General features: G+C 43.2%; 2 protein-coding genes across 2 annotated transcripts in view; one reads left to right on the top strand and one right to left on the bottom strand.

The window, feature by feature from the left end:
• The window catches only part of LOC147616997 (2-phytyl-1,4-beta-naphthoquinone methyltransferase, chloroplastic-like), a 33,422-nt gene extending 17,252 nt beyond the window's left edge, over positions 1-16,170 (top strand). The window contains exons 4-9 of the mRNA XM_086776636.1: positions 14,678-14,768; positions 14,864-14,952; positions 15,207-15,340; positions 15,434-15,495; positions 15,684-15,783; positions 15,892-16,170. Of these exons, the coding sequence (XP_086632762.1) occupies positions 14,678-14,768; positions 14,864-14,952; positions 15,207-15,340; positions 15,434-15,495; positions 15,684-15,783; positions 15,892-15,992 (577 nt within the window). The 3' untranslated portion in view covers positions 15,993-16,170. The remainder of the gene's footprint in view (positions 1-14,677; positions 14,769-14,863; positions 14,953-15,206; positions 15,341-15,433; positions 15,496-15,683; positions 15,784-15,891) is intronic.
• A 3,638-nt stretch (positions 16,171-19,808) lies between these two features.
• Positions 19,809-20,776, bottom strand: LOC147616996 (histone H4). The gene is made up of 2 exons (XM_086776330.1): positions 20,363-20,776; positions 19,809-20,192 (listed from the first exon to the last, which is right to left on the bottom strand). The coding sequence occupies exon 1, from the start codon at positions 20,725-20,727 to the stop codon at positions 20,416-20,418; it is 312 nt and encodes a 103-aa protein (XP_086632456.1). The 5' UTR covers positions 20,728-20,776; the 3' UTR covers positions 19,809-20,192; positions 20,363-20,415.
• Between the last annotated feature and the right edge of the window lie 4,929 nt (positions 20,777-25,705).

Below are 25,705 nucleotides of genomic sequence, written 5' to 3'. Positions count from 1 at the left end.
ATCAACGAAGAGTAAAATGCTGAGTACTGAGAGGGCAAATGTGACAGTAACATTATGGCCATATCCTCCGATGATATCTCTTTCCCAGCCTGGAGAACTTCCTACTGAAGAGCTTGCAGCTTGTTGATGTGCTCCCGCATCGTCGACGACTTTGCAGGATTCATCACCCACATCTGTGCTTCCAAGGAGATCCTCTTCATGGGCGATACCTTGTTGTAAAGAGAAGCCAAACATATACCTCTGGCCAACGTCATATGCTTGATATGATTGATTACCTGTGGTGTGCAATTGAGGAAAATGAAAGAACGGACTCTGGCATTGACAGGATCCCATAACTGTGCCTATGCCTCACGTTCCTTCCGAATCGAGGGTAACTCCCCTTCCTCTAACTCCGGCCGTGGAACCCCAACAACAATGACATCAGCAAGGTCGTAAGACTCCAAGACAGATTCCATCATTACCTTCCATATGCCGTAGTTGTTCCCGTCCAACTGACGGTCCACTGGGAACGTGGGGAGTGTTGGGATCTTCACATGCTTCTCAGCCATCTCAAGTAAATCTGCCATTGCGGGGGTGTAACTGAAAAGGGTCGGTGGGTGGGAAAAATGAGGAACTAAACCTTCAAGTGGCTATCCAGCAAATCAGCATGCCTTCCTCTCCTCTTCCCGTACGGTCCAAAACAGTCCACCAATCAGCAACAAAACAGCCCCCCTCTTGCTCACACAGTTCCCAAGATCTTCCAAGAGCCTAGAGCTTTGATACCATGTCAGAATATGCAGCGGAGATGAAGACAAGATATGAAAACACAAGAGCAAGTGCACTACAGAAAAACACAGCAATAGAGAGGGAGAGAGAGAGGCGTGTAACTCTGCTATATACACAAGAGAAAACTTGAATACTGGAATACAATGAGCGGGGGGCCAAGGGGCCATTTTATATGGCCCCTATCAATATCAACCAGTCGGCCAGTAGAAAAACAGCCGACAGGAGCAACATGTGTCCACGACTTGCTCAGGTGCAGTCGGCCAGCATAAATGTAGTCGGCCAAGTCAAAGCAATCAGTCCAGCAGTCGGCCAGCATACAAAGGTAGCCGACATGCACAGGACAATCTCCCACACCATAAAAAATAGGGAAAAATATGGAGAGTGGGGAAAAATGAGAAAACACCTAAATCGTGCGGACACACCCACAACAGGGGCCCTAGTGTAAATATACAGACAAGACAGGAGATGACTGCTAACAGGTAGGTGTGGACTAGTCGGTGTAGTCCAGCTGTAGAATCTCTGGCGAAAATATGTCGGTGCCAACTATCAAACCTGCCAGTGATGTAAATGTCGAATGATCATGCAGGCGCCTCGTGAGTGTCAGCTCATGTTGAGTTTGGGTCTATAAGACCAAGTACAAATCGGATGGGACTCTGGATAAGCACAAGGCCAGGCTTGTGTGGCCAAAGGCTATTCTCAGAAAGCTGGCGTGGATTTTGATGATACCTTTGCATCGATTGCTCGGATGGTGACCATACAGGTTCTTGGTTTCAAAGGTATGGTCTATAGGATGAAAAAGGCCTCATATGGTTGGAAACAAGCCCCCAAGGCTTGGTATGAGAAGATTGATGCTTTATTTCAACATAAGGGTTTCAAAAAGTCGGCAGTTGATCTAAATCTCTACATTTATTGCGAGAAAGGGTTGTATACTCTTATCATTCTCTATGTGGACGGCTTGATTATCACAGGCAGCCATGCAGAACACATTGCTCAAAGGTTGCCCTCAATTAGGAATTTGAGATGACAAATCTTGGGTTGTCTCACTTCTTTCTTGGATTTGAGATTTTTCGGCGCTCAAATGGCATATTTATTTCTCCGTTGCGGTATGTTACACAGCTGCTAGAGACTTTCAGGATGATAGATTGTAAGCCCATCACTTCCCCCATGTTCCCGGCATCAAACACTCCTCTTCTTGATTTGATCCAATGGCGAATACACTTCTATACAGGAAATTGGTTGGTTCCTTGATTTGGTTGCTCAACGCACGGCCTGATTATGCATTTGTGGTGGGAACTCTCAATGCTTTCATGTAGGCACCTAGCCGTTGCTCTCCGCCCGTGTTGAAAATCCTCCCAGGTACAAGGTTTATGTCGACCATTCGTGGTAGCATTCCACCATAAAGCAGCATTCTAAATCATATGATTTGCAGCACACTTGACCTTGTCTTTCTCGAAAAATTTATCTCCTGAAAAATAGTCATCAAATTGGCTAAGCCAAGCTAAAATAGTGCATGCGTCCTTCTTTCCATCAAAATTTTGAAAAGAGAAAGCCTTACGACTAATGTGAGATTCTTTCCGAGCCATTTAAGAATCTAAAGTTGCTTTCGCAGTTCGAAGAATAGAATCCTCATCACTATCGCTTTCAATATAATGCTTATACCTTTTATGATATTTCAATTGGCCTTCTAATGCAATTCTATGAGTGCGTTCATTGACCAATTGTTCTTGCAAAGTAGTGAGTTGCTCTTGAATAGACGGGGATGCACGAAAACTAGCCATAATTAATGAAAAATAAAGAAGAAATAGCAAAAGTTCAGAATTACATATTATAGAAGGATATCTACGACAAGGTGCCACCACACCATATATATGGCTCTTCGACTTCCCATGCTCTTGCATATGGTATAATCCACCACAACTTCTAGTCATGCGATAACCCAGAGTAGCTACCAGAATTGCCACCTCCAAGAGAGCCCACTTCTCCTTCGAGGTCTGTGATCAGGATACCACCACGGAATGCACGCGGTAGAGTGCACTTGAGCCCACCTCTCCTTCTAGATGTGTGGTCGGAGTATCAACACGGAGTGCATGTGGTAAGAGTGAAATTGAGCCCATCTCTCCTCCAAAGTGTATGTTCTGGGTACCAACATGGAGTGCATGTGGTAGAGTGGACATGACGCCTTGTTGGCTGGGGACTATGTCTACGCCAAGGGTCATGTGATATGGATTCACTCATGGAAGGGTGGTAGTCTTGGTGAGTGATGACGTGAACTCATGGAAGGGCAGTTGACGTGGTGAGTGAAGCCTCATGGAAGGGGAAACCCTGGCGAGCATGTATGTTTTCATGGAAGGGTTGTTGCCTTGGTGAACCATATGGCTTGGGCATGCGTATGGATCCTAAGGGTGGTGCCCTTATGCAGTCCAATGGCATGGCAAGATGTTTTGTGGCTATGTATGCTGCTTCTTTATTTTTGTAGGTACTTAAAGCTACTTTTGGAATTATGGATATTTGAGACACAGTTGGCTCTTGTGCTTGTGTCTCTTGATTATCTGGCTTATGGATTTATGGATATTTGGGACACAGTTGGCTCTTGTGCCTGTGTCTAGTTATTATCCGGTTTATGGAATTATGGATTTTTGGGACACAGTTGGCTCTTACGCTTGTGTCTGGTTATTACCAGAGTCGTGAACTCAGGATATGGATAAAGTTCCTTTCTTGATACGGTTGGCTCTTGTGCCCGTATCGAGTGTCGGATCGTGGATCTAGATTTATGGCTTTAATGCCAGAATTATGAAATATCATGGATTGGCAGTGCATCTGCTATACTTGAAGGATATCTCAGTGGTATCAGGTTTATACAGTTGCGGATAACTACTTTATAAGATGGAGGGATGTCACCATTTGGTCCCTTCACCAGTCTTGACCAGTGTTTCACACACTGAGTGGAACCAAGGTGTGAATGGGGATTTTCCACAAAAGAAAGGTAGAGAATTTTATTGGCATGGTTTGGCTTGAAAGATGGCCATACAACATGAGTAGCATGAGATATTATTCATTAAAGTGACTTATAATATTTATATACAGTGTGTTCGCATATCATTAATAATGGGCTGGACATATTATTGTTTTTGGGATCGGACAGGTGGACAAAAGGAGGTGCCTAAAGTGGATATTTTGGTTCTGAAACCAAATGGGAACCTGGATCAATGGACAAACACTTCAAATGCCAAACAAAGATGTGAAAACGCAGCGGAAACGACCATAAACAATGCTAAAAGGAACACAACACTGAGGCGGAACGGCCGGCCCCCCGTAGGAACTTCTTTATTGATTGAGAAGCTTTTACAAGATACCAAGGTGCAAGTGTGAACAACACCAGATCTTTCCACAAAGCATCAACACAAATCTTGTCGAGATAAACTATTACACCTCTAGAGGATGAGGCATTTGAGGACTCGGCTATCGGCAGTGACCCTAAGAGTGGACTGTTTTGGAGGAATCTGGGACAGTTTCGAGGCTCAGTTTTGGAGCTGTTTTGGCACGGAGTTCGGGGCAGCTCTTGGCTCCGTACTGGGCTGATTTCTGAGCTGATTTGGGGACTGTTTTGTGACACTTTTTGGACAGCTTCTAGAGGTGTTTGCATCTTGGCACTGGGGTGCACCATTAGTACTAGCCCCTTGAGAAGATCGTGTAGTGCGAGCCGGAGCCATGATCTCCTCATAGAGCATAGAATAGATGTCTCTCTCCTCTTGAGGAATGTCGGGAATCTCCTTGCACTTCATGATATCAATCTTATCTGGATTCACTTTGCGAGGCTCAATGGGATTACCCTTTTGCTCTAGCAATCAGAGATTGCGATGACAAAAGACAAGCTTCTCCAATTGTGCTGTGGAGAGTCTATTTCTCTTTTTCGTGTGAAAAAGAGCCCATGTACTCCAGTTCCTCTCACAAGGCCCTGAACTGCAATCCTGGGAGAGAACTCTCAATGCAATCCGTCTCTACATTGTACAAAAAAGAATGTTGTCAAAAAGAGAGTAGCATTTGAATGTAGATTTTGAAAGAATAGGAGACAAAGATACAAGATTCAAGAATCAAGAACCTTACCAAGTTGGGTGTCCCAATACCGTATTTCTCCCACCAAGACACTGGCTCCAACTGTGTCTCCCTAAGCAATGCAGTAGCTCGCCCAAACATATGGCTACCGCTGCGGTAAATGAGAAGCTCATCCTCGAGCTTTCTCATAAGCTGTATATCACCTCCCAATCCCACCAACTTGCTAATGTACTCGGTCCATCCTGACTCTAGCTCCTCATTCCTCCAAAGGGGATGCAAAATGTGAGCAACAGCATGGATTGGCCTATGAAACCAATCCCAACATCGATTCCAGATCTCCTTAATATCTTGAACTCTACATGTGACATACATAAGAGATTAAGATTTATAAAATAACTTATTGGAAGACTCAAGAGAAAGACTCAAAGACTAAAGTTAAAGCCCAAGGGTGAGCACCTGTCACGCAACAAGGTAGTGCAATCATTGAGAGCTTTACCAATTCTGTCCATGAACTCATAAAGCAGCCCAATGGTACTCCCCTCCATGTCTGTGAGCCGAAGGACACTATACATGGGCTGAAGTGCCTTCACAAGTCCCTCTGCATCCTGCCACCAAGTATCTCTCATGACCATACGAGAGAATGCTATAGACTTGGGCTCATCCTTGTCCTCCCATGTTGTCCATTCATGACACACAACAGTGCGTAATAAGCCATGTCGCTCTCTCACTAGTCTCTCCACCATAATAAACATATATGCAAACCGAGTTTTGGAGGGCTTTAGAAGCTCAAGATCACTATTAGCCCTGTACATGCTCAAAACCTTTGGCCTTTTTGTTGTACACATTTCTCTTCCGCACATCTGTCTATCCATCACAAAGCAAAGTACAACCATACTTTGCCCAAGTGGCCTTGAGAGGCTCCATCTCCATCTCCACACCCAGTTGCTCCTTGCGAAGCTCAGTAGTGCGCAATGTTTCGTAGGAGGGGCCATCCCACTCACACCCAATGCGGGAGATAGCTCTCATTGCCTTCTTGCATCGACGAGTCCTGACAATGTGGAAGGATAATCCACATTGAATAAACAACTTCATCAACTCCCTCGTTGCCTCTTTCATGGCAGCCTTCTGCATCCCTGCTTGCACATGTTCTTTCTTGAACACTGGAAGACTAGTTCTTTTGGCTCGAGGTGCCGAGCTAGAACCACCTACAATACCACCTACAACCTTACCACTGGTATCTTCCTCTCTGATACTGCGAGTCCTCTTGGAGACACTTTGACGTGCTTCAGGCTCTCCCAGATTGGGGATATCCTCAAGGGGGGTATACCTAGTTGCATGGCCTTCCAAGCCTTTAGGCTATCATAGATTTTTTGTGGCACATGCAACGCGAACAGAAAAGGTACACCGTACAAAACGATTCGATGCGATGGGTTGTAGGTTTTTAAAATATGCATGATGAATAAAAAACGCGTTTCGTACAAGACGAAACGTTTCGTACCTATACGAAACGCGTTTCTATGCAACATTGAGCTAGTCGCTTGGTAAGGGGTGCGACTGCATACCAATAAGAGAGAAAAAAAATGATTGTCCAACCTGCTCCTCTCATTTGCGCATCACTTCTCCCTTCCTTCATAGAGTCGACCCCCCTCTATTTCCAGCCTATGCTTGCTTTTTTTCCCATCGTTAAAAGTGGCATCCCCTCCAAAAAAACCATAAAACTCCTCTTTTTGGGTGAATGTATCCCCACATGTCCATCCACTTATAAGTGTGAACAAGTATCCTTATAAACCATAATAGTGAGTAAAACTCATGTCCTGTAATCTGCCTACAAATAGAAATATGCCAGATAAGCCTTCACAAAAGTTCTGCGACGACAAGACTTGGCTTTACACATGCGTCTTCCATCTTGTGACTTCGCTGCTTCTGTGGAAAAATCCCCGTTCACACCTTGGTTTTGCCTAGTGTATAAAACACTAGTGGAGACGGGTGAGGGACCAAATGGTGATAGGTTCAACCACTTTTAGCCAAAAAGGGGAAAAGCACTTCAAAAATAGAGCTAGTCGACTCTATTAAAGCAAGTTTGGGCTGTTTTATCATCATGCGCATCCCTCCTAGAGATTTTCTCTTCTCTCTGCTGGCCGACTTGCTCCAAAGATGCTATAGGGTTGGCCGATTGTCACGTGCATCCCGCACTTGGATGCCACGTAGACATTTCTGTACAGTAGGTGCAGGACCTGGGATGGTGAACTGGTCCCATGTGAGCCCAGTCCGGGACGAGTTAGCCAGGGATCCATCTCAGTCGTCCGAGGTCAGGTGTGCAAAGTCCTGCACAAGAAGCAGTGCCAGTCCGCGCTGTGAGTCTCCCTCTGGAATGATGTCAGATGTTCTGTGTATCTGGTTTGCAACTGGATGCCAGGCCTCTGTAGGCATGTAGGTTTGCATGTAGAGAAGGGGCCAGCCCATAGGGCTACCCCAGTGAGAAGGTTTTGCACTTGCACTTGTAGTATGGGCATGGGGGAGGTGTAGAACCACCCCCAAGGGGCCAGGAGGGCCCAAGCCTTGCCCACCAGCCAAGGCAAGGGCTGGGAGGGCTGTCGGCCAGCTCTAGAGCTTCTGGACAGGCAGCCGACAGGGATTAAAGCACTATCCAGCAGGTCAGCCAGGTGTAGGGGCAGTCCCCACACCCATGCGTAGCATGCCCAGCAGCCAGGGTGCTGCCCAGAAGCATGCGCAGAATGGCCAGATTATTGCATAAGTGTGAAAGCAGCAGTTATTAAAGTGTGAAAGTATTTTATTAAAATACTCAGTCGTGGAGCTTCCTGAAGCCAGCCGACTGCATGAAGGGAGGGGTATAAAAGCCCAGCCAAGATCTCATTGAATCCATCTCATAATTCACCAAGAGCATCAAGCATTCAAGGGCCAGGACAGCCAAGGGTTTGCTAAAGCTAAGGGGTGAAGGACTGAAGGTCAAGGGCAGGTTTTCCAGCCAAGAAAAGGTCAAGTACTTTGTATTTGTTTCAGATTTACATCATTCTAATAAAGCAAATACACCATCCGTGGTGGGGGCCCTACAGAGGGTAATTGGGACCCAATACTGTGTCCTTCTCCATCTCCCCCTTCTCTCTCTATTTTCTGCACATCGTCTTTCAGTTTGTGCGTTAATTCCGTCGCGAAAAGAGTGCTGATTTCTGAGTTTTGAAGTACCGATCCTTCTCCGAAGCTTCCGCATATTACAGTGGTATCAGAGCTCATTTCAAGGACAAATATTCAGCAAAGAAAACCAGAAAATTTTTTCGCTCGTGTGGTTGGTTTTTAGACACCGGTGGACTACCCCTTTCGGAGTGACTCCTGTCCCTCGAAGGACGGTTGGTTTTTAGCCTCCGGAAGCCTCCGGAAGTCTCCCACACAGATAGTGGATGGTCAGATTGCATTCCGGAAAGGAATTGCATTTTCCCGCTATGGCGAACTTTGGCGACGAGAGAGAACCAGAACCATGGGACCAGAGTGCACCAGGCAGCCCAGCGAGGGCACCCGGCTTGAGTGTACAAGACATGTTCCAGCAGATGATGCGAGCAATCGCAGACCAGACAACCAAGTTGGATGAGCAGAAGGCGCGGATTTTGGCTCTGGAGGAGCGTTCTCGCTCTCCAGCGTCGCGTTTTCTATCTCCTCCTCCCTCTCCTTCCGTATCCCAGATACCAGATCCTCGTCACAGGGACCCTCTCGCAGGGTCACAGCCGCAGTCAAGCTCCTTGCTTGAGATGCAGATGCGCGCATTGGAGATTCGACAACGCGAAGACGACGCCATGCGACGAGTGGAACACGAGCGTTACCTCAGAGCCTTGGACGCTAGATTGACACCGGCGGCGCCCTCGAATCATTTTCCCGAGAAAATGAATTTCAGTAAGTATAATGGTAAACTCGATCCCACTACTCTGTATTCATGGTTACATCAATTTGAAGCTTACTTTGCCGCAGTTAGGAAATCAGATATTGACAAAGTGATCTTAGCTAGTTGGTACTTGGAAGGTGAGGCCATTCCTTGGTGGACTCAGTGGGCTCATGCCCACACCAGATCAGGTATGGCAGCTTATGGGTGGGACGAGTTCGTCTGTGACCTTAAGCAGCGGTTTTTACCGCCCCACTACCTTGAGCGACTCGAAGACGAGTTCAGGGGTGCGCGTCAGAATGCGCAACCAGTCCTTCAGTTTGCCAATAGAATTTCGACCTTGTGTCTACAATTAGGCTTATCTGATGCGGACAAGAAAGGGCAGTTTTTGTATGGCCTGGACACGCAAATCCAATGGGAGGTGCGTATGTTTAGGCCAGCCACCTTTGAGGACGCACTCTCGCTTGCGCAGAGTGCAGAAATGAAACACAATGGTGGCAAGCCCAAGACTTCCCATCCGGCCTGTCCTAAATCTACAGCAACCAGATTTTGGTGATTTCATCACATACAGTGGGAGTAGAGTTGCATTTGTGCTTCCGCAGTGGGAGATAAAGCTTGGGAGAATAACTGTGAGCACTTTGTGTGCTTTTGGTGCAGTGTTTGCACATTTTGTAGGGAGTCGGGCATTGACAGGTTGCATATTGCTATGGCAACCACAGGTGAGATCTCTTCATTGCTTCACATCAAGAAGCTTGAAGGCTCACATAACTATGATATTTGGTAAACCCAGTGCTATAATGTGTTGCTCCAGAAAAAGCAGCACAAGCCTATCAAAGAAAGGGGTGAAATGCCCGCTTCTCTTACTGCTGAAGAGTGGGAAGATATGGATGAGTTGGCAAGATCTACCATCATGTTGTCTGTGTCAAACACTTTACTTTTCAGCATTCGTGAAGAGAAGACAGCTTGGGGAATGTGGCAGAGATTGCAGGACTTGTATGCCCAGCAAAGTGCCTCAAGCAAAGTGTATTGGTTGAAGAAACTCATAGGTCTTCAGATGAAGGAAGGGGCGTCTATGACAGCCCATCTAAATGAGTTTAATGGTATTGTCAGCCAAGTTATTAATCAAAAGCTGGCAATGGACGATGAGTTCAAAGCCACTTTTCTCTTATGCACTTTGCTAGAAAGTTGGGACACATTCAGGACAACCACTAGCAATTTGAATGCTGTGCTGTCATATGCAGATGTTGAGGGTGCTCTTCTTCAAGAAGAGATGAACAGGAAAAACAACTCTGTTGGAAAGTCCAATGCAATGAATGCACGTGGGAGATCCCAGCAAAGGGGTAAAAGCCAAGAACGGGAAAGGAGCAAGTCCCGCTCCAAAAAGGACTTGGAATGCCATTATTGTGGCAAGAAGGGACACATCAAAAAGCAATGCTACAAATGGAAAAATGATCAAAAGGAAAAGGGAAAAGGCAAAGACAAAGACAAAGATGAAGCCAAAGATGTAAAGCAAAAGGGCAAAAGTGGAGTCAAGATTGAAGAAATCAATGTGTCACATGCAGGTGACAGTGAGGATGAGGTCCTATTTACGTCTTCACTTGATGCCCATTCACTTCTTACATGTGGTCATGGTATGCACTCATGGATCATTGATGGAGCCACCAATAGGTGATATGCAGGTTGGACAGCAACCTGCAAATGATGGTCATTGGGTACGGAGGTCCACAAGACCCTCCAGAGCCCCTGACAGGTTTGTTCCAGGGGTTGACTACTTGATGCTTACTGACTGTGGGGAGCCCTCATGTTATAAGGAGGCTTTACAGAGGGCAGACAAGGCTCTTTGGGAGCGTGCCATGAAGTCAGAGATGGATTCTTTGCACAAAAATGGAACATGGAAGTTGGTGCATTTGCCTGCAGGCAAGAAGGTTTTGCCATGCAAGTGGGTTTACAGGCTTAAAGTTGCACCAGATGCAAAGCCAAGATACAAAGCCAGGTTAGTGGCTAAGGGCTTCAAGCAGGAATATGGTGTGGACTTTGAGGAGATCTTCTCTCCAGTGGTCAAAATGACCACACTTAGAGCTGTGTTAGCTTTGGTTGCACATGATGATCTAGACTTGATTCAGATGGATGTGAAGACTGCTTTTCTTCACGGTGATCTCCATGAGGAGATATATATGCAGCAGCCAGAGGGTTATGCAGTGAGTGGAAAGGAGAAGCTTGTATGCAAGCTGAAAAAGAGTCTTTATGGGCTCAAACAGGCACCAAGGGAATGGTATCATAAATTTGATACATTCATGAAATCACAGGATTTCAGGAGAAGTGACATAGATCACTGCTTATACACCAAGAAAGCTTTGGATGGCAGTCTATTGATCCTCATCTTATATGTTGATGATATGTTGATTGCCGGGAAATCTCGTAAGGAGATGGATACCTTGAAGCAGAGGCTGCATCAAACCTTTGATATGAAGGATTTGGGTGATGCAAATCACATTTTGGGTATGCGGATACTTCGGGACAGAAATCAGCATGTGTTGTATTTGTCTCAGAAGGAATACATTGGCAAAGTCTTGCAGAGGTTCAATATGGACGGGGGGAAGAAGACTAGTACTCCTTTGCCTCCATGTGTGAAACTCAGTGCTATGGACAGCCCACAGTCAGATAGTGGCAGGGCTGATATGGCCAAGATTCCGTATGCTTCAGCTTGTGGCAGTCTCATGTATGCCATGGTTGCTACTAGGCCGGACATTGCATTTGCAGTGGGAGTGGTTTCTAGATACATGGCCAACCCTGGCAAGAAGCATTGGGAAGCAGTGAAAGGTGTCATGAGATACCTGAAGGGCACACAGGATATGTGCATTTGCTTTGGCAAACAGGATGCATTAGTGCATGGTTACACGGATTCGGATTATGCCGGTCATCCAGATAACCGGAAGTCTACTACCGGTTATGTGTTTACATTCACAGGAGGTGCTGTGTCATGGATATCCAGGATGCAGAAGTGCACTGCCTTATCTACTACAGAGGCCGAGTATATTGCAGCCACAGAGGCTTGCAAGAAGGCATTATGGCTATCTCGGTTAGTGGTTGATTTGGGTTATACAGGGGATATTCCATTGTTGCATTGTGACAGTCAGAGTGCCATCCAGTTGGCAAAGAACCTTGTCTTTCATGCAAAGACGAAGCATGTGGATGTGAAGTATCACTTTATCAGAGAGGTGATAGAGAACAAGCAAATTCAGCTTGTTAAGATTCATACGGATGACAACCCGGCTGATCTGTTGACAAAGAGTTTGCCTCCGGAGCGGTTTGCTCATTGCAGACACTTGATGGGCATTGGATGAGGCCAGTTTCAGCCTTGATATGGCCTTGTATATTATCATGTACATGCTGATTTTTCTTTTCCTTCATTTAAGGGCACTTTGCCTTTAAGTGGGAGGTTGTTGGGGTAAAGGCATTATGCCCACCCTTATAGTGTGTACAAGCCCATAAGTTATAGTACATAGTACACTTAGTACTTTTAATGTACTAAGTGCAGTATGTGTACTAGTGCAATATACATGTGTGATAGGGGAGTCACACACTCACTTGGTGAGTTGACTTATCCCCACAACTCTCTCTCTCTCTCTCCCCCTTCTCTCTATGTATGTCTCCCACAAGAACTCTAACCCTAATCATCTCTCCCATTGCTCGTTGGAGGATCAGAGTCGTCATCATCATTTGACTGAGAATCCATAGCTAGAGGTGTAACAGAAGCAGGGGGAGGAGAAGGTGGCGGCGGAGGCGGAGGAAGAAGAAGCTCACCACCCCCCTCAGAAGATGCAAGAGTCTCGTCGAACACCACATCACGGCTCACAACAACTTTGCCGGCATGCTGATCATACAGACGATGTGCCTTGGACACAGCACTATATCCAAAGAAAAATCATACGCTGAGACTTGGAGTCCAACATAGAGCAATGCTCCTTAGGCACATGTTGTCAAATCCCCATAGGATCACCTCGTAGAACGCTCCTGGTACAAGACTCCAAACCCGCAAAACAAACCATGCAAACGTGAAGGAGATGCATGCCTTACTCACCTCCCAACCTTGACAGCCGTGGGCAAGCCCACAAGTCTTGGCTGTCCCCACCGAGCCACGAGCTGGCTAACTAGTTGGACGTACCGACCAATCTCTACCCCGTGACGTCCCATACCACCACGCCATCACTAAAACTCGAGCTCAATCTTAGAAGAAAAAATGCACACCTCAGAAGAGAGAAGTGTCCACCAGAGGTACCAAGGGCTGCCACCAAAGCCAAAATCACCACAAGACCCCCTCTGCAAGAGATAGTGTCCACTGGAGAAGAAAACGCAGCCAAACAGGGGGCTGCAGACCTGAAAATACAGGCCGACCAGCTTCCACACTTCTGTAGAGAAAAACACTGATGAGAATATACATGTAGGCTGTAAGCGATGAAGCCTTAAAGAAGGTAGAGAAACCAGCAGCAATAGTCCAGAAAACGAAGCAATCCAGAGGGCTGTGAATCTGAAAAAGGCAGAGGTAAAGGGGCTGTAGGGAAAAATCTGGGACAGCAGAGAAAACGCTGAACCTAGAGCGATGATACCACAAAAGACTACACAAAGCGGAAGCAAGATGAGCACTAGAGTGTGCTGATCTGAGAAGTGCAAGAGAGAGATATATGAAGCTAATAGGCTGAATATACTTCAATGAAAGCAATCCCGAGCAAGAGACAAAATAGTCTCATAAGTGAAGGATACAAAAGGTGAGAGTATGTCAACACATGAACTAAACCTCCAACAACCAATGAATGGAAAAGGGGAGAGGCCATACCACCTATATATAGGTCATATGGGGCTGGTCAACTGGAGCAACAAGACTTGGCCGACTGGACAAGAGGAGCTGGCCGATAGGAAAAACATCACCTGACCTGGGAAAAATACCAGGAAAATGGGGAAAAATAGGGTGAAAATAAGGGTGGCCATCCCACAACCAAGGGCCATAAAAGGGATCAAATGTGGGCACAATACATGGGCAGAATATGGGGATGAACGTGTTAACACTTCCAAGGTTCTCCACTTGGTAGGAGGCCTCTGATGATCAGCTTCCCCAGAAGGGCTCTGCTTTGCATAGAAGGATCAATAATGCCCAGTCCGCCTCTATGGCAAGGGTGAATGATGATTCTCCAATCCACCTTGGCCCATGCCGGCCTACCATCGCTGCTTGTCCAAAGGGAGTTGCGGATTAACCGCCGTTGTACCCTGGCCAATACATACCCTAGAAAAGGCCCAACAAGAGGTGATGTACCACATGGTAGCAAGAAGGGCCCGGTGTTCGCTACCACTACTGTACCGGCACAAGAGCGCCTGGTCGTGCTCCAATATAGAAGGTTCTTCCAAATGCTTAGGAGGAGGAGGGCAAGCTGCTACTCTGAGGTGATGTCAATCCCAACCTGGCAGCCAAGATAACACACTGAGGTACCGGAAGGACTCAATTGGGTGCGAAGCCAAGGTAGGGGATGAGCTAACCCAAAATCCACATGACTTGTGCCAATTGATATGTGCTCTTGAGGCCCAGCAAAAGATCTGGACTGCATCCACAGTACGTTCTCCACATCTTTGGAAAGTAAAACCATTTCCTCTGATTCATTGAGTCCCTCTCACATCCTGAGATGTGTGTATCTAAAGCTGGCTGTTACCATGGAAGAATTGAAGTATCTCCACTCAATTGCATGTTGGTGGCAGCAGGTGGATTCATGTCTCCCAAAACCAAGATATCTCCCTCACATCTTGGTTCCGTATAGTCATGTTCCGGTTGTGCTAAGGGGTGGAAGCCCTTCATGAAAGGATGAGTTGTAGTGTTGATCAAAATTGTCTATACCCTGCAAAATTCCCGCAGTTATTTCATGAATGCTTCTAAATACGGTTTGATTTTTTTGATAATGTGTTCCCTTCTGTGTTGGTTGCTAGAGCAAAGCCAGGGGATACGGTGCTTGACATCTGTTGTGGCAGTGGTGATCTTGCCTTCCTTCTTGCAGAAAAGGTTGGACCTACAGGAAAGGTCAGTGTGCCTTAAGGCTTGTGTTTCATGTAGGCAGATGAGGTCTTTTTGAAAGCTCCAAACTTGAATGCTCAATTATCACAGTATGAATTTAGGTTACGGGCCTCGACTTTGCCAAGGAGCAGCTGCTTGTAGCATCCGAGCGTCAAAAGGCAAGGACTTGGGCTTGCTATGGAGACCTGCAGTAAGCAAAGTGGATAATAATTATTCCCTTGTTATGGGGGAAGTTAAAAAAGTTTCAGTAATCAACAGGGTGTTGTTAGAGGGTGCTGTTGTTTCCCTGGCAGTATAGTGAGTTAGGAAAGGGTTTGAATCTCTAGGCTGGTGCCTGAGTTCAAAGTTTGCTGGCTGCAGCCGCTGGGGATGCAATGCTGCCTATCACTAAATAAATACATTCCCTAAAAAAAAGAGTGATGTTGTCTTCTTTTCCTATGACAGGTGGCTGCAAGGTGATGCATTAAACCTGCCGTTTGCAGATGAAACCTTCGATGCTGTGACTGTGGGGTATGGATTGCGCAATGTTGCTGACATTTCTCGAGCTCTTTGTGAGATCTGTCGGGTTGTAAAGACAGGTATGGATTCTCTTAGTGTGTGAAAAGCCTTTTCTGACCATCTTTGGTTTGTAAAGCTTTCAAATCTCATGCTTCGATCTCTCTCAACTCCAGGCTCTAGTGTCTCCATCCTTGACTTCAACAGACCCACCAATACATTTGTATATGGCATTCAGGTAAATCCTTTACTTTCTGCTCACCAACCTCTGGATTACCTAATAGATTTGCTTCAAATAGTGTGTGCGTGTGCCATGCACGTGCATGTGCGCCTGTGTGCACATTCGCACGTGTGCTAACAAGCTAGACAACTCTTTTGCCAGTGTTTCCATGACATTGCTACTGCCTCTACTTTCTTTTGTGATAGGATTGGCTGCTTGACAATGTAGTAGTTCCAGTTGCCACTCAATATGGCATGCAAGAAGAGTATGCATATCTTAAGAAGTCGATTGCCCAGTTTCCAACAGGTTCAACGCTTTACTTCACAGTAAAAAACATGGCAATGCTGTTTTGGTCTTGGAGGTTTGTGCCAATTTTGTTGGAATAATAATGCCAAAAACAAAGTTCAATTGCAGGGAAGGAGCAACAGAAGCTAGCAAAAGAAGCTGGGTTTTCTCTTGCTGTACATTACGAACTTGCAGGTGGCCTTATGGGGACACTAGTGTTGAGAAGATAACACTCTAAGATGAGCATTCTTCCTGCAGCAACTGGACACTTCAAACTTCTCCTGGGGTTGGATGAGTGGTTGATCCTTGGATGTGAAGAGAGGGCGTAACTTACTATCTTTTATATATAAAGAGCATGACAGTGAGATTGCAAAGCATAATTGAAAATGAAATCATTTTTATATAAAAGTGGCACTACTGTAAAGTGGATCCAAAATTTGGATCATCCTTGGAGGAAACAAAATGGATTTGGAGAAAAAGCGTAGGTAATTTGAAAATCAAAGTTCATTTTAAGCAAGGTGAGTGTGCATGGAGGTCTGCTGTGGCATGGCATGGAGGTGGGCTTTGCCATGGGTTCTCCCACTAGTGGTATTTTTAACAGGTTTGATTGATTGATTTTCTTATAAGAGAAGACAGTACCACCTTTTTAGTTGGCTGCTTCTTTCATCTTCTGATATACTCCTTCGCAGCACAAACATGAATAAGTATTGCATGGTGTGCTGCTTAGTTGGTGCCACAAGCAAGCGTTGATGCCTCTTTACTTTCAAAGCCAATTTTTGTTTGATAATTTGGATAGGTCATGTTGCAAAGTCTACTGAATCAATTCATTGCACTCTAATGCATATTTTTGAAGGACCCCCATATGTTAGTCGCTTTTTTGGTCAGATTGGACTTATCACTATATTTTTTGAAGGGCCCATTCGATTGGTCAGATTGGACTTCTCAACGTTTTCTTGTGTTGCATATAAACCTAAGAGCAATCATGATGAGTCTAATTTGAAGCTTTGCATTGTAGCAGTGCTATTGCTATGTCTTAGTGGAGTATAATACAGGTGGAAGCTTATCCAAAACAGATGACTACAAAGCAATAGATTGACTTTGAAGTTAGATTAGAATGTGTACCTAAAGACATCTTTGGAGCTTAAGCAAGAAAAGCTTAGACTTTGAAATGTTTGAAAGTAAGTCAAATTGAGGATTGAAGTGTAGTTGCCAATGGTTTCTTTGAAAGTAAGTTAATTGAAGATTGGAGTGATCTTTTTAGAAAGCTTAATCACAAGTGCAATCGGCAGCAGTGTTGAATTGATTACCAAAAAAGATTGATCAAAGTATAAGAGTTGGCCATTGAAACACTCAAGTTTCACAAGCACAAAATTTCAGAAACGTCGAAAGTGACATTTATAATGTAGGTTTCTTTGCAACCTTTTCCATATTTGCATCCATTCTTTGCAGTTAACAATGATAAACTGATAAACAAGTCTCATGCATATTTATATAACAGAGGTGTAATTCCATTACTAGGTATAGATTTAATGTCTTGGGGGCACTAAATCCCTATTAGACATCTTGCCCTTCAACCAAGAGCACTTGATGAGTAAGTCCATATCTTAACTCCTCAATATCAAGCAACATAACTTGGAATAGGTAAGAGTACATAGAATAATCTTACATAGTTTACAGCCCTCAATGCAATGTCTACAGAAAGCATCAACCATCTCAAATCAATGTGTGCTACTTAAATACTGTAATATACATGTGAGTTGAGAAATAATGATCGTGTGACCAACTAAAAGGCTTGTTACTAGCATGATTAGGTCGCTAGCTGATGAGGGTGGTATCTTAGTTTGCAGTATTTAGAAAATGTGACATACCATCACATATAGTTCGAATTGAGGAAATGTGTTTCCATTTCCCAATGTGCTCCAAGTATATATTATGAGGAAAAAGGTTAGGCAATTGGAGGTATTGATCCACAAGTAGCAAAAGATTGAGAGCAGTGGTGGTTGTGAACCGTAGGTGGCGGGAGGGTACATTGATCAACTATACCAAATTATTTGAAGCCTTGTCAAAACCCAATCATTGATTAGCAATGACACAATTACATAAAAATTTTACACTTAAATTATTTTGAACCTATCAAATCAACTCAATTACAAGAAGTGATCAACTCAATTTTCCAAGCAATTACAAGAAGTGATCACACCACCAACAGCCTTGTTTGAACCTCACATGTTATAACAAAAGTTTCTTGCTCATTAGCTTTTAGAGCAATGCCCAAGAAACATTTTCGAGTGAACTCGACATGAATAGATCTTGCTATGATAACAATGCAAGAAAGAGATCTAGTGAGAGGAAAGAACTCATTGGTTGGAGTCCACACAACTTGCTCCTCAATGCCTAGAAGAGCCATAGTACAAGTTCATGAAGAAAGCCATGAAAGCTTATGTAAGAAGCTAATAACTCTAATAAATGTAACAATGTATAATAGGTCAAAAAGTAAAAGGTAGAGGTACCAAACCACATGCATTTTAAGTCCCAAGACCCATGTTTTCACATGTGTCTAGGTCCATGGCCCATGTGTATATGCATCTTAAAATTGCTTCATTACAAACCATACATCCCAAGTATCATATCAAACATCCAAAGACCTATCTCAACTCCAAAGCACACCAAATCATGTCGACATCCATGAGAGCCGAATGAATATAACTCGACTACTAGTCAACATCATGCATAAACAAATATGAACCAATGCGATCATTCCATGTAGCATCACTTAAACCATCCAAGATATGGTCCACTAAATCATCACATGTATAAGCATGATCCATACCATGTAACATATCCTCATGTGCAAGACCATCCATATATGTGTGATCATCCAAAGTAAAAGCATGATCAATAAAATTATCATAAGCATAATCGTCAATGAATACTAACAATGTATTCACATAAGAAATATATAGCACCATCCACCAAATCACTTCTCAATCTTTGAAGTCAACATCATAAACATGGTCTATCTCCAAGAAAGCTATGAGAACTAGGAGTAGTGGTTGAATCATGAATGCCTCCATATACAAACCCTAGGATGGCAACTTGGTGGTCCCATTTTCACATCAACGCTAGCAATAGTAATCCATGAACCCACTTATGAAGTATCACCAAACCCACATCACTAATCACATTCTAATGGACATCAAATGCATGATCCATCAACTACTCACAATCCTCTATAATAGACTATAATGGTCATCTAATGCAACTTAATGGTCCCTAAGAAAGTAGGTAATCATCAACATATCATCACCCACAATGCTTGATGCCCTCGAGATCATGTCCACATCATCTAACTCACATATCAATACTATATATATCATCATGTGCATGTCCCAAAATCATCACCATATGCACATGTATCAATATCATCATATACATGTGTGTCAATATTATGTACACATGCAATACATCATCATCATCTTCTACATCATAATATAATGAATCAATTAGTGTAAGAAAATAAGAATCAATGAGACAATGGCTAATACATATCAAGGCCCATGCAAGCACCATTGCAATATTGGCATGTGTAAAGTATGTACCACACAAACACTCCAAGGATCCAATCCTATCACAACATGACTCACAAATTACTCCCTACAAGTGAAAATCACGATAATCATCTACCCACACATCAACACCAACATCACAACCATGTATCATCCAACCATTTAAAAATCCCCAATAACATCAACCATATCTTGAAAAACCTCCTTAATGCATAAAAATCCTTAATCTCAATGCTCTATCCACTACTGAGCTTGCATTTACAAGCAATAAAGTTCACACCTTAACATACCTAAGCAAGATCACCACCAATAGCTAAATGTCCTATTCTCACACATTGAAAGCCAAGCTACTCTTTAAGGTTGAGTTGCTCTATCTAAGAGCAACAATGATGAGCATATATATTTAATTACAAAACCAACAAGCAAGATTTTTAGACCAATTGAGAAAAAGCTTTTCATAAGCAATGACCTTAGCCCGTGCCCCATGTGCATTTATATCCTAAATTCCTTTCATTACAATTCTTCTAACCATGAATTGAAGGAAAAAAGTCACAAACATTTTTTACATAGTTTCATCCACTTGCTTCATTTAATTTAAAAACAAAACAAATTACCTTCTCCAAAGACAAGGTGGTTTAGAGGAATATTACTATCAATGTAGTCAAAAACGCACACTCCACTTCCAAAATTGGAGACCTTGGTTGCTTTTTGATGGGCGGCACTTCCAAGATTGGAGACCTTGGTTGCTGTTTGCTGGGCGGCATGCCTATACTGGGCATTTCAGCTAGGTACTCACTTGGAGCACCCCTCAAAAGATAAGGCAACATGTGGGAAAAACAAGCACTGTTCCCACTGTAGCCGTTACTGTGCAGAGTGACCAAACCAAGCAAAAATCATCAGTAATATTCAGAAACACCCTCTGCTTGGAAAAGAAGAAACCACGGGATGGTGATGTTCAGAACAAAGAGGCGACTTTGCAGAAATGTATGCTAAAAAGAAAACCGTTCGAACATGGACTACATGAGCGGAACCACCTCGGAGGAAGGGTGGTGTTGAGAAACACCGTAAGATTGGGAAGAGACGCCTTCTAGCCGCCGAAGCCGTAGAGGGTGCGGCCCTGCCTCTTGAGGGCGTACACCACGTCCATGGCGGTGACCGTCTTGCGGCGGGCGTGCTCTGTGTAAGTCACGGCGTCCCTGATGACGTTCTCCAGGAAGATCTTGAGGACCCCCCTGGTCTCTTCGTAGATGAGGCCGCTGATGCGCTTCACGCCTCCCCTCCTGGCGAGCCTGCGAATGGCCGGCTTCGTGATGCCCTGAATGTTGTCCCGCAGAACCTTGCGGTGGCGCTTCGCCCCGCCCTTCCCAAGCCCCTTGCCGCCCTTGCCTCGCCCAGACATGATTTTTCTGCACCTTAGCACACCACACCCACACAAAAAAGTAATCTTCTCTTAGCGCAAATCCTTAACGACCCTCCAATCGACCGCTCCTTTATAGCATTCAGAAGGAGCGTCGCCGGTTGATTTCAAATTCAATTTTTAAAAAATTTGCCACCCTCCTCTTTCCCTCCAAGATTGAAATAATGTATTTTCATGATCCAGGGTTCCTCCTCCATATCTTTTACAGGGCATCAACCTAGGCTCCACTTGGCGCATTTTTTAGGCACACCTAGGGGTTGCAAAAAAGAACGTTGGGTTTGCAGAGCCGCCTAATGATTACAAACCAGTTCTTCCCTCCATCCAAACTTGCCGCCTCATGAAAGGGCTTGCAAAGTTCAAAATTTTCCCACGCATCCAATGGGTGGGAGGTGCTTGACATCTCATTTATCCAACAAAAAAGGCCTGCACTCACCAGTAACAACAGCAGAGCAGTAGCAATGATGTCTCAGCTCGCTCTGAAGCTAGGAACCAAGCCTGTACGAAGACGGAGGGCGCATGAAGCCTCTCTCCAACCTCAAGTTCCTCTTGGCCATAAACAACATCCCATACGTAGGCTTAACAGGATGTGTGGGTGCTACTCCTACGCTGACCAACCCTACTGCCAAATGGGTATACTGCGGGCGAGTGGACGAAGAGGAACAAGTTGGGCAGCAAGAGCGGGGTGGTGGACGAGGGCTTGCATGAACGAGCTAGGCGCCAAGGGCAAGACATAACAAAAAAGGCCTGCACTCACCAGTAACAACAACAGAGCAGTTACAGCGATGTCTTAGCTCGCTCTGAAGCTAGGAACCAAGCATGTGCAAAGACGGAGTGCACGGAGGCCGCATGAAGCCTCTGTCCAACCTCAAGTTCCTCTTGGCCATATACAACATCCCATACGTAGGCTTAACAGGATATGTGGGTGCTACTCCTACGCTGACCAACCTTCCTACCAAATGGGTATGACTGCGGGCGAGTGGACGAAGAGGAACAAGCTAGGCAAGAGGGGGGTGGTGGATGAGGGCTTACAGGAACGAGCTGAGCATCAAGGGCAAGACGGAACGAGCATACAATAGCTCCTCAAATGCAGATTATTCTTCCAGTTCCTGTGCGCCTTCTTCCATGCGATTCAGTTCTTCCGACCGCTTGCAGCCGATGCTACAATCCAATGGAAAGCTATGGAGAATCGCTTCCACCGATGGCCTGTTCGCCAACAGTAGATTTCGGCCTCTGTATTGGTTAGTAGCCAACACTGCATGCCAATCTGCATGCTAATGTGTTATTAATTTATTAAACAATAGTGCCATTGTAATTAATTCTTAACCTGTTGGAATTTCAAATCTATTCAACAGTGCCAATCTACGTCATAATGCGTCATGAACTTATACTTATTTAGACATTAGTGCCATTTAAACATTAGATCTATAAGCAACAAGATAAAGGGTTATCTATTGCCGTTAAGCACTAGATTAAGGGTTAAGAGAACACACCAAGTGGAAATGTTTTAAGGCATAGGGACGCAAATTCTAACGTAACACGATAAAAGGCTGGCACTGCATTAAGCAACTAGAATAAGGGTTAAGTCTCTGATAAAGAATGCACTTAGTCGAAGTGTCTCAAGGTTGACGAAATTATATAAAAAAATGCTTTTGTTTTCGTTTTTGGACTGTTAGTGTGGATTCGGTGGCACGGATTTTTGTGGACAATATACCCATTAGGGTTTTACCCAACATAGAGGCAGAGATAGGAGTGCCTTACCTGAACAACCTTCCTTGGTCAATAGTGATTTTTACATGCTCAGGAAGTGCATCATACTTCTTTTGCAACCTGGCCTTTTCTAAAGAAGTAATTGCCAAACTACTAAGATGATCATACCTTATACCTTCAAAATCCAAGGCACCATCATCTGTCAAAGCAAGGAAAGCTTCCATTTCTTTTTCATAGTACTCTTTGAAATGGTTAATGAGAGCACACAAGTCAAAACCCACATCGAAACATTCCCTATAAAACACAAGCATATGTTGTGCACCTGCTAATTTGCAAAAACTCAAAGAGCTTCTCTACATGTGTTTCCTCTATCACTCTTGAACCCATTTGTATAAACTGGAAAACACCATGAATACCTTGGCATGGGCTAGAAGGACAACGTGATAATGTGAATCCGATGACATCTACTGGATTGATTCGCGTTCGTCTTTCCACAACACTAAATTGCGAAAATAAGGAGTTATCCACCACACTCAACTCAATAAAAGCCCTTGTCCAAACCTTGTTTATCTGGAGACGTTTGATATCACGCCGTAGAAGAACAGTGTGATAAAGTGATTTGGATTCCCTTTGAAGCTGAAATTCGTGTGGTCTTTCAATGTCGAAAATCAGTGATCTTGTGTGGATAATAAGTGCAGAATTTATGAGTTAGGGTCAGGAATAAGTGCAGAATCAGAATGGTGACTGGGGTCAAAAATAAGTGCAGAATTTGTGAGCTAGCGTGAGGAATAAGTGATTTGGCTGGAGTGGAAGTAGGGAAGGTACAACAAAAAATATAAAAAAATGACTCAAATGTGTGACCCATACGAACACATGTGGCAGCCATGCAGATGCCATGCACATGGCCATACATCCACATGTGTGACCATCATGAATCGACACATGGCGGTACGACCTCACATGGCTAGCATGTGTGACCCATACTACCACATGTGGTCATACGTGATGACATCACATATCCCCCCACGATCTATAAATATGAGAAAACGGTCCTTCCATCTAGCTACAAGGTTTATTTACATGCCTCTTTTTGTAATTTGGGATTTTTATTTATGCTAACTTGAAAATATAGTAGCATTAGATGTCTTTTGTTTGAATATTAAATATACTAGAAGAATGGCGCAAATAAAGCAAACAGATCTGCTTGAATTTCCTAAATCGTGCCATTCTTATAGATTCCAGAATCTACATTAAGTCTATTACATCCTATACCACTAAGTGACTATAGAGTTCAATATCTTGAATGTGCCACTAGATACCCAAGGATGCAGGTATTAAGATTAAAGATATTACACATGACAGGGATATAAGAACTGTAGATCAAGCAAAGGCTAAGAAGGGAAAAGAGAAGATATCTTCTTAGGATGATATAAAATTTGATGAAGAAAGAATAATGGAACTCCTGGATCTTGAGAAGAAGAACCTTCAAGATTTAAAGAATATACCGAGGCAACTAATTCTTCAAGTAAAAGATTTTGTTGATGGTTCAGAGTACCTTGACATAGCATCATCAGATACATATATGCTGGGCAGAGAGAAATTAAGAAATAAATGATGGAGTGATCATGATATCTCTCAAGTATGCACTTTCTTTTTTGAAAATTTTATTATTGTATACTTTTTTGAAGATAAGAAACTAATTTATATGGTGATTTGTTATTTGCGGGCTACTGCTGGCCACCCTACCCCCAGAGGCCTCCTACCCCCCTATAGTCTCTATTTATGTAAGAGAAAAAAACACTAATTTTAACAAGCTCAAAGAATGGTTGAGGAGATGCAACTTTAAAAAGGTGCGATATGTAATTGTGCCTTATAATGAGAAAGTATTTTGTTTTAAATATGTTTTATTTGTTTTAATACATCTTTTTATACTTCTCTATAAATGATCATTTTCTTCTTTTTCTATTGTGTAGGAGCCATTGGAGTGTATTTATAATTGATCTCAAGAAAAGAAAGACATGTTTCATGAATTCCATGCTTGGTATACATGGAGAAGCAAAATTGCAAGTTATTAATTTAAAAATGGTTGCGTTTAATTTTTCAAATCGTATTAGATTGAATAATCTATGTGGTTTATTATTTTGCAGGGCATCTAAGTGGATAATAAGCACATTAGAAAACCCTTCATCCTCAATTCATCGACAATAAAACTCCACATCAATTTTTCATTTTGCTTGTATGTTATCAAAGTATCAATGAAATCTTTAAAGTTTGTTATATTTCTAGCTTTTGTTGAGAGTTTTAACAAGAACTGTCATTGCTATAGGTTCCTTTACAAAATGATGGAAGCTCGTGTGGATGAAGAGTGGTCTTGCAAATACATGGAGATACATGTAGTGAAAATTTTCAATAAACATATCAAAACGAGTACCTGTACATGCAATTAATATTTTCAACAGACACATCAAATACAGTAGTTGTGAGAAACTTATTCATTTTTCTTAAACTTTTATATCATACTAATATATACTAAGATTTATGTCATAATTTTTTAAAGTTTTTAACTTCATGTTATATAGACACATAATATGGTGGGTGAGAGCAAAGGCAATCAGATCAATTCTTAACAATCATGTAGATCTTCTCATAGATTTAGATTCACCACCACCAACAATCCCACCTAGGATGATAAAGAAGTCATTCAAAAAGAAAGGATTTCCCACAATGTCTCCATTGAAATTCGGATCATCTTCAAAGAGGAAAATGACTGACGTAGAGAAGAAGGAAAAGACTTCTTGAAAACAAAAACAATCTAAGGAAAAAGAGGCCAAGTCAAAGAAAACTAAGTCCAAGAAGTCGGAGTCCCAACCGACCCAAGGAATCCGAAGAGGCTAAAGCTTCTATATGGACACCAACTAGCCAAAGCAAGAGCCTTAGGAGTAGAAAAGATTTTTGTTCTCACGCTTTGTATCCAACCAATTTGTATAAATATCATTGTAATATATATATATATATATATATATATATATATATATGAAATTAATATTGAGTTCAATTTCTCTTTTAACATTGGTCATCTTGTCTTATACATCCTAAATATTATCAATAATGTTGAATAACTATTTTACAAAATGAATCCATAAGACAAGACAAATGGGTGCAAATTATATTGTATTAAGAAAACTTCAAGATTACAGGGGACATACATTTCATACAACTAAAAGTTTTTTCGGATCTTTTTTCCACCATAATA

The sequence above is a fragment of the Cibotium barometz genome, chromosome 37, assembly GCF_041138505.1.
Source record: "Cibotium barometz isolate CiBa-2024 chromosome 37, ASM4113850v1, whole genome shotgun sequence".
Classification (NCBI taxonomy): domain Eukaryota; kingdom Viridiplantae; phylum Streptophyta; class Polypodiopsida; order Cyatheales; family Cibotiaceae; genus Cibotium; species Cibotium barometz.
Note: the sequence above shows the minus strand (reverse complement) of the source record. Positions and strands in the feature narration are given on the sequence as shown.

Bases quoted from the DNA above. Each gene is read 5' to 3' on its own strand.
- LOC147616996 (XM_086776330.1), bottom strand. From the start codon at position 20,727: ATGTCTGGGCGAGGCAAGGGCGGCAAGGGGCTTGGGAAGGGCGGGGCG.